The 9,148-nt window shown below is 36.9% G+C and overlaps 1 protein-coding gene across 3 annotated transcripts in view; it reads right to left on the bottom strand.

Annotated features, from left to right (window-relative positions):
- Window positions 1-8,700, bottom strand: part of LOC106880268 (oxysterol-binding protein-related protein 11) — a 160,411-nt gene extending 151,711 nt beyond the window's left edge. Inside the window, exon 1 of one of the 3 annotated variants that reach the window (XM_052973275.1) lies at window positions 8,626-8,700. In XM_052973275.1, the coding sequence (XP_052829235.1) occupies window positions 8,626-8,697 (72 nt within the window). In that variant the 5' untranslated portion in view covers window positions 8,698-8,700. Of the gene's footprint in view, window positions 1-1,820; window positions 1,998-8,625 lie in introns of those variants that run through there. The other 2 variants (XM_052973272.1, XM_052973273.1) reach the window with 2 other exon arrangements.
- Window positions 8,701-9,148: the final 448 nt, after the last annotated feature.

The following is a 9,148-nucleotide window of genomic DNA, read 5'->3' on the forward strand; positions in this document are numbered from 1 at the left end:
CACACCATTTTAGTCAATTTTTTGACATACCTACCTAAGTATATACCCACAAGACTTTCAGAAGAATGGATATTTTTTTTAATGAAATTTTCTACAAATATCTTCCAGATGGTAATGATTACAATTCTATCGAATTTAATATTATTTAAAAAATATACATACTGACAAATCACAATTTTTCAAAGTTTCAAGTTTAATTTTGTAAATATATATGTAAGGTGTGTCAGTATGCACGAGTGCGCACCCAGCGATTTTTTCATTTTCTTTTTTTTTTCAAATTCCTAAATAATCGTAATTTACACCATCTAAAAGATATTTGTAGAAAATTTCATTACAAAATATATTTTTTCTAAACGCTATGAGAATATAAAGTCGGCGGAGCACAATTGTATTATAATGCCCCATTTTTAAAAATGTTTTACTGGTTTCATTTTGTAAATCATGTATCTATTACATTGTAGAAGTATTAGCGTGTGGGCTGCTGGCAAAAAAAGTTTTGAGAAACGCAGTCCTGAAGATTAGGAATAAAAATCTTAACGACACTAGACTGGAAATGACTGCGGTGACGGTGGGTAAATGAATGATTTCTTAAATAAGCATAAGGTCTCACATTTGGTGTAAAGGTGGCTAAATTTCGATATGAGTACCGTAGTTGTCAAATACCTAAGATCACCGTAAAGTTTAACAGATTATATTATCGACCACATTACTTGGCTGGTGGTATTTTATTTGATCGATCCCAGAAGAAAGTCGGTATGTCGGCAGGATCTGAACTCGAAGAGTATTGACAAAATAATGAAGTAAAAGAAAAGGTGAGGTGTCATATAAAGCACACAATCCGAAACTTTTAAAGGATTAAAAGAAGCCTTTACAATAAATAATCAAATAATTGATAATTCTTTCTATTTTAGACACAAGGCCTGAAATGTTAAGGGGGGAGGTAGTCAATTACAATGTATAAACCTAACAATGAAAACACATATACTCAATAAAAGTATTAATTTTATCGACTCCAGAAAAGATAAAAAAAAGCAAAGTTGCCCTCAGCAGAATATAACAACAACAACAACAAGTGCAAATTTAGCTTCTCTTACTGTTTGTAACTAACATATTTATTAAAGAAAATAGTTAACAATGCTTCGTACAAAAACATCCAGATTTTATTAATTACCACTAAACTAATAACAGAAATTGAACAAGATACCCCATAGTTAAACACAACTGAAATATGTAGAGAGAGAGAGAGAGAGATTTTATACACTTATATACAATTCTCACTCGCACAAACGAAAGCCCATGTACACATACACAACACCCTCAAACTCATGTATATATTCACCTAGATTTATATACAAGTGCATTCACATACATGTAGTATGCAGGCGCACGCATACACCTACATGTATACAAACAAGCATACACGCACGCGTGTGTATGTATGTGCATATATATATATATATACACACACATAATCAGACATATATACACATAATCGCACACACATATATATATATACACACACGCATATATATACATATATACACACACATACATACACACACATACATATACATATATACACACACACACATATATATATATACACACACATACATACACGTAAGTATATGCACGCACATATACATTCATACATAATTACATATACACACGCACATTTTATATACACACAAAAATACTATATAAGCGTAAGAAAAAACTTTCCTCGATATCAAGCAAAAAAATGCAATAAAAATATTTGGGGGGGAAAAAAAAGTAAATAAAAAAAGCAAATAGAGATGTCTATGCTTGTTTCTACTAACCAAACATTCCTGAACAGAGTTTGAAGTCCGAGGATACCGATTCCATTGTCCCTGAAGATTACTATTGCTCCGTTTTTTTATTAAATTCTTCATGTCACTCGGCCCAACAAGTTGGTGTAATAGCATGAAGGAGAAAGTGTTGCCGGCCTAACAACACTGACACACACACGCGGTAAAGTGACGCTGTTGAGGTTTAACTTAGGACCCACCCGGACCAGGCACAACGGAAGTGAACCAAACCGGAAAAGAAGAAAAAATCAATCACATCAACAATACAAATAGGTTTCGTTAACTTTTTGTTTTTCTTTTCTTTTCTTTTCTTTCGAAGTGGTGGTGGATTTTTGTTCTTTCTTTTCTGTTAGTCTGACTTTATTTCAGAGAAAAAAAATCGTTTCTCGTACAATAATTACCAAGTCTGAATTTAAATATATATTTCAAAAATTACAACAAATATTAGTTTGGATTTGTTGAGTCAGTGTACTTTGTTTGAGAGACGTGTGCAAGGCAGTGGTTACTTTCTTTCACACCCCATCCATTCATTTATTTTACTTCGCTCTTTTTCCTATGCTCCTCCCACTTTCTCTGTACTTTTTTCTCATTTTCTTTTCAATACAAACTCTCTCTCTCTCTCTCTCTCTCTATATATATATATATATATATATATATATATATATATATATATATATATATATATATATATCCGCACACAAAAATTGTCACATGTGACATGTTTTCTCTCAAGTTATAAAATACGCATTTCCAATCTCTTCTCTCCCACCCAAACCACCCCTATCCCTATTATAGTCACACGTAAACATACATTGTCTATACAATTGTGCCACCCGCTCTGAATTTGTTTCCTCATAAATTCCTGAAAAATGGATTATCTTTTGACGGAATTTTCTACGAATATGCTCCAGCTGGTGAAGTTCCGATTATATCAGAATTCGTTGTGAAAAAGTTTTTTTCCGAGCGTGGAAAGAGGAGTTTCGAAAAATTTACTTGAGTTGATTTTGTTTCTTCATGAATAGATATTTTTTAAAGAAATTTTCTATAAATACATTTCAGATGGTGTTATATTACGATTATATCGGAATTTAGTATGCAATAAGAAAAACTGGTAGGCTTGTCTACGTACATATTGACACATCACAAAAGGAAACTTGAAATTTTGAAAACAAGTGTGATGTGTCAGTATGTATGTATACGAACCCACTAGCGTAGATAGAAGGAGAGGGCTGGGGCTGTACTTTTAAAGGGGTCTGCTGTAGGCAATGTGTGCGAACCCACTATTTTTTTTTCTCTCTCTTTTACATATTAAATTTTGATATAGTCGTAATGAACATCTGAAATGTCTTTGTCGAAAATTTCATTAAAAAAATATCCATTTTTCTGAAAGTTATGAAGAAACAAAACCGGCTTTTGTGAAGTTTCAGACCCCAAACTTTGTTGAAAAAAGTTCGCAATAAATTCCAATATAATCGGAATCTGCACCATTTGAAGCATATTTGTTAAACAAAAAATAGCATTCAAAAATATCCATTTTGGGGTGGGTTATGAACAAACAAATTCGGGAGGGCACGTTTGTGTAGCTATGCTCTTTTTTTTCTTCTTCTTCACATATCATACCGTCTGTTCCAGCTCGTATGCGAGCATTGGGTTCGTCAGTTTCTATCCAGTCTCCTAGGAAGACGTTTGTGCCGAATGTGACTTTGGAGTCCGAGTCGGTGGTGAAAGAGTCGTGGGCAGAATTCGCACAGGATGGTCGGTGCGGATCGAGGATGTTGAAGACGCTCCTTTCTTGTGCGTCTTACCTCCTCATCCTGTTGTCTGTTCTGCTCGAAGGAGCTGGCTCCATTGCGGATGGCAGTCCTCCAGGCTGTCCTATCCATTGCAATCTGTTCCCATGAGAATGGCTAGATGGTAGTTTGAGCCAGGGTCCGTTTGAGCTGGTCTTTAAAACGGAATTTCGGGCCTCCTCTGGGTCTTGTTCCGATTGCAAGTTCTCTGTAAAGCATGGTCCTCGGGAGACGAGAGGACTCCATATGCTGGATGTGACTTGCTCAGCAGAGACGATGGCAAAGAATGGTAGCTTCGACGCTTGGTAGTGAGGCGCAGCGAAGAACCTCGTTGTTGATAATGTGTTCTTCCAATCGAATATTGTGGATCTGTCGTAGGTTGGGTTGCTGGAAGCACTCAAGGTGCTTGAAGTCACGGTGGTACAGCATCCAAGTCTCACGAGCGTAGAGAAGAGTTGACAGGACTGATACGGAAAACCCAATCTTTGTCTGGATAGTCAACGCATGATTGAAGAATACACGTTGGCTGAGTCTACCGAAGGCGGAGTGGGCCGCCCTGATCCGGTTCTCCACGTACTTTTCCCATGTGGGTGTCTTCGAAAGAATACTCCCAAAGTTTGAGAAGTGTTCAACTTCTAGGGGTTAGCTGTTGGTGCTAACATTTGTGGGTGGACTGTTCTGGCCTGGTGCAGGTTGGATCAGTGTCTTGGTCTTTAATGTGTTTAACTGCATACCGAAGCGTTCATAAGCCGTATTGTAAAGATCTGCCGTCCTTTGTAGGCCATCTACGGTCAGACTCGGGGCGGTATTGTCGTCGGCATACTGCGTTTCACTGACCGAGATGGCGGAGGTTCTCGTCTTTGCGTGGAGACGTGAGAGACTGAAGAGTCCGTCATCCAAGTGCTAGCGCATGTTGATGGAATCATATGATTATTGATATATACATATCATAGTCTTCAATACTGCACGGTCCCCTCAACACACACACACACACACTCTAGCTTTCTCTCAATCATACGTTCACATAAACAATTGCGTAAAAATATCCGAAAAGCCTTTCATGTCTTGTGATCAAACTTTTTCTCCTCAACGCACCCTCCCTCTTTCTCTCCCCACACCACTTTCTGTCATACAAATATACAGACACTTAGTCGTAAGTTCGCTTCTCACTTGCTGAGACATAACGAGAAATTGATTTCACACACATACTGTGTGTGTGTGTGTGTGATTAAAAAGTGAAAAGAAAAAAGTTACTCTCAGATTTATCTTTTATCTGAGTACTTTATTCTAAGTCATTGGACATAGCTTCTTTTGAATTTGTCAACCCTTAGCATATACATACATATATATATATATATATATATATATATATTAAAAATGGGGAAGGCCAATTTATGGGATTACCCTAGGTTTCCCATCCATAAAGGGTTCGGCTTTATGGCGTATTGTTACATCCCAAAAACCTGTTGGCCCAGGACCTCTTAGAAATATGGAGGGGGAAATGCCTCACTACTCAAAGGTAATAATTGGAGATTATCTCCCTTTGCTATTGGCAATCGACTTCCAGCTGTGCCACCATCTTGTAGGCTCCAGGTAGCAGGAACCTCCTGAAATGTAAACATGGCCCGAAAATTTCCGTTCATGGAGTTGTAGTAACGCCGTGCGCATGCGTAGTCTCACGCATGCGTGGAATTAAACAAGCAAGCTTTCCCGCTTAATTCTATCTCTTTCTCGGTCGGCCGGCCATGAGCATGGACGTGTCAAGCAGTGTCTCCAACATTCCAACTCTGGAGACAGTCTCTTTACGTGTTTAGCTGTCACTCTCCATCTTTCGGACTTACACTCGACAGCTCGCTTACATCTACATAACAACATCCCAACAACTATACTCACACACACAGAAGCTGTAACAACAAGAGCTAAAGATGTATATATTTACCACCTGAATAAATGTTGTTTAAGTTGATAGTCTGGAGTTCAGCATTCCGTTATATTTCTTAATATTATATAGGAAAGTCAGGTATACATCTAATGATGTATAACCAACTTTCCTATAGAGTTACGGGTGTTCCTTGGTTTAAGCGAGTCTTTTAGGATTCTCACGCATTCACCTATGCATAACTTGCAATGCTTTGTCCCGTTGGTGTGGGAGCCTGGGTTCTTGAGGATTTTCCATGAGACCAAGTATGGAATCCTATCATCTCTTAGTTGCCAGATGTAGCTGGCCAGTGATGTTACTTATCTCCTTTCTAGAACTCTGAAGGAGGACTTGTGGTTGGAGAGACATTACTTAAAAGAATTCCCAGAACATCCAATGTATCTCCATGGGCGTGTGTTGTTGGTGCTGTACCTTCGTGGGCATGTGTTGTCGGTGCTGTACGTGCTGGTGTCACTGTTGTTGTTGTTGCTGTGGCTGCCAATATGTTGTTGTTGGAGCTGGGACTGCTGATGTTAATCAAAGAGTACAATATTTATATATCCATCACAGCCAATCTTACTAATCGGTTTCGTACAAAGGATTCAGTGGTTTGTTAGGTAAAAGTTCAATTATGTATCCCTTGTGCTCTTCAGAGGTAGCCATTATGGAATGGAATATGGTTGTTTGTTGACAAATTTTCCCGCTTTGTAAGGGTAATTTACCCAATATTTCTGCTGTTCTAATGATGTCTCTGCATTCGAAAATATATTTATCATCTTATTTGTATCTTACAATGCACATTTCCACACTTACAAAAAAAAAACAAATGTTAGTTTGTTTATATATATTTGTAAATATGTGGGTCAGATGTAGTGGAAGGGGCATACGGATGGCAAAAATTGTAATAGTTCAAAGTGCAACACTTGTATTTAAGCCAAAATGTAATGTACTGTTCACAGAGCTAGAACAGGTAAATAAGGAACTTGAAAGCCTAGGAATAATCGAGAAGGACCACTGAGATTGGGTAGCACCTATGGTCTACATAAAAAAGAAAAATAATAAGTTATGAGTTTGTGCAGATTTTTCAACAGGTTTAAATGATTGCTTAAGGTCACATAACTACTCATTGTCAAATCCTGAGGAAGCGTTCACAAAATTGAATGGAGAGAAATTCTTCTCAAAATTAGACCTCTCAGAAGCATACTTTCAAATCCAAGTAGAAGAAGAATTCTCACACTTATTAGCCATTAATACACACAGTGGTTTATTTAAATCTAAGCAGCTTCCCTTCTGTTTAAAAAGTGCTCCTTCCATTTTTCAACAAGTAATGGATGGGTGACTGTGATTTTGCTATTTAGATGATATCTTAATAAAAACCAAATCACACAAACAACATGTAAAACACTTAAAAAAGGTATTCGAAAACAAGAGGATATGGCTTGGAGCTGAGTGAAGAAAAATGTGAGTTCTTTCTGAAAAAATGAAATATTTGGGCCAGATAATAGATGAAAACAGACGGAAACCAGATCCATCCAGAGCAACTATGATAAAAAATATGCCCATGTCGAATAATGTGACTATCCTACAAGCATTTTGGGGATTAGTAAATTACTACCAATTGTATATTCCCAATATACACAATGTAAGGGACCCACTAAATGATTTTTTAAAGAAAAATACAAAATGGTGCTGGACTGATAAGTGCCAGAAGGCATTTGACAAATTAAAAAACATTTTAACATCAAACTTATCGTTAACGCATTTTGATCTGAAGCTACAGATGCAAGTTATTACGGTGTAGGATCAGTGCTTCTGCACAAATATGACAATGGCCTATGCATCACGACCATTATTACTAGCCGAAAGGGACTGCAGCCGAATAGAAAAGGAAGCGTTAGCAATTATATTCGATGTAAAAAAATTCCGTAGAGTTACGCATGGAAGAAGTTTCTGTCTAAAAAGAGATCACCATCCACTACTATCGATATATGGTTCTAAAAAGGGAATGCTAACACACACAGCTAATAGACTACAGTGATGGGGCACTACATTGCTGAATTATGATTTCAAAATGGAATATTTACTGTCAAAGAAACTAAGGCATGCGGAGGGTTTGTCCAAACTGATACCAAAACACTGTGAGTCATTCGAAGATATGGTAATTGCAGCATTAAGATCAGAAGGAGAAATAAAAAATGTAATGTGGAATGTAGTAAGCGAATTACTGGTGACCCTAGAAGACATAAAACAAAACGCAGAAAAGGACAAATTCATAACAAAAATGAAAAGAATATTGAGGACAGGAACAGGATTGGTGTGAAACAAAATCAAGATGTGAACCTATACTCAATTTGTGATAGTGTACTGATGTCTGCACAGAAAGTAGTAATACCTGAAACACTACAAACGAAAATGTTGAGCAAATTCCATGTTGGACATCTTGGTATTTTGGGGATGAAAGCTTTAATGCATAGCTACATGTACTGGTCAAAAATGGATAGAGAAATTGAAAATTTAGTGAAAGGCTGCAGAGGATATGCTCTAGCAGCAAAATTACCAATGATAAAAAGTGAACCTTAGCCAAAAGTAGATGTTCCTTGGTCGAGGCTACACACTGATTTCACTGGTCCTTAGTGGTAGTAGATAGTTTCTCTAAATGGTCAGAAATTTGTAAGTATAAAAAGCCAAACTCCTCAATTACAACAAACTTTCAACATGAGCTGTTTGTGAGATTTGGTGAGTACAGAAAATACCAATTCTATCTTTTTATTTGGTATATATTAAACATCATTACTGAAATAATCACAAAATTAATTTTGTAGCTATAACGATAAGCCTGTTGCTCATCAACCCTCTTAACAACCAACCCAGAACTTTAACGGTGTTCCTAAATCTGATTCAACACGTTTTTATACCCACAACACCAAAAGGATGAAAAGCAAAATCAAGCTCTGCAGCACTTGAACTCAGAACGTAAAGAGCAAGACGTCATGCCACTAAGTCTTTTGTCTGGCACAGTAATGAATCTACCAGCTCACTGCCTTAGATACCCAAAACATTATAATAGGTAAAAATGTACACAGCTTACCTTGGCCTCTGCACTGTTCATATTTTTGTTGCATTCAATAACTTTTGGTGATTTCCAATCTGTCTTTTCCATGGTCTGAAAATACAATCAGTTTAAACTTGCCAGTAAGTGGAAAAAAGAGTTATGCAGTAGTAGTTGTAGTAGTAGTAGTAGTCCTCTCAGCCAATACGTTGATTTTTAAAAGTTGCCAGATCTTGCGTCTACAAAGTTTGTAAGGAGCTAGAGACTGAAGATGGAAACATATCACTAGTATCAAAGCATAAAAAGCATTCTAAATGCTCTGAAATCATCAGAACACCTGAATTTATCCAGTTAGTTCAACAGACCATTGATTACAATCCCAGAAAGTCCATGAAGTCAACTGCAAAAGATCTCCATGTGTTACAAGGAACAGTCAGAAATGTTGTCCATGAAAACATCAGATATAAGTCTTATATGATTAGGAAAGTCAATTTGTCAGAAAAAGCAAAAGAAAATGACTACCTCAGCTCTAAAAGGCTCTTAAACAAACTGAAAAATCCAG

Source organism: Octopus bimaculoides, chromosome 15 (assembly GCF_001194135.2).
Source record: "Octopus bimaculoides isolate UCB-OBI-ISO-001 chromosome 15, ASM119413v2, whole genome shotgun sequence".
NCBI lineage: Eukaryota > Metazoa > Mollusca > Cephalopoda > Octopoda > Octopodidae > Octopus > Octopus bimaculoides.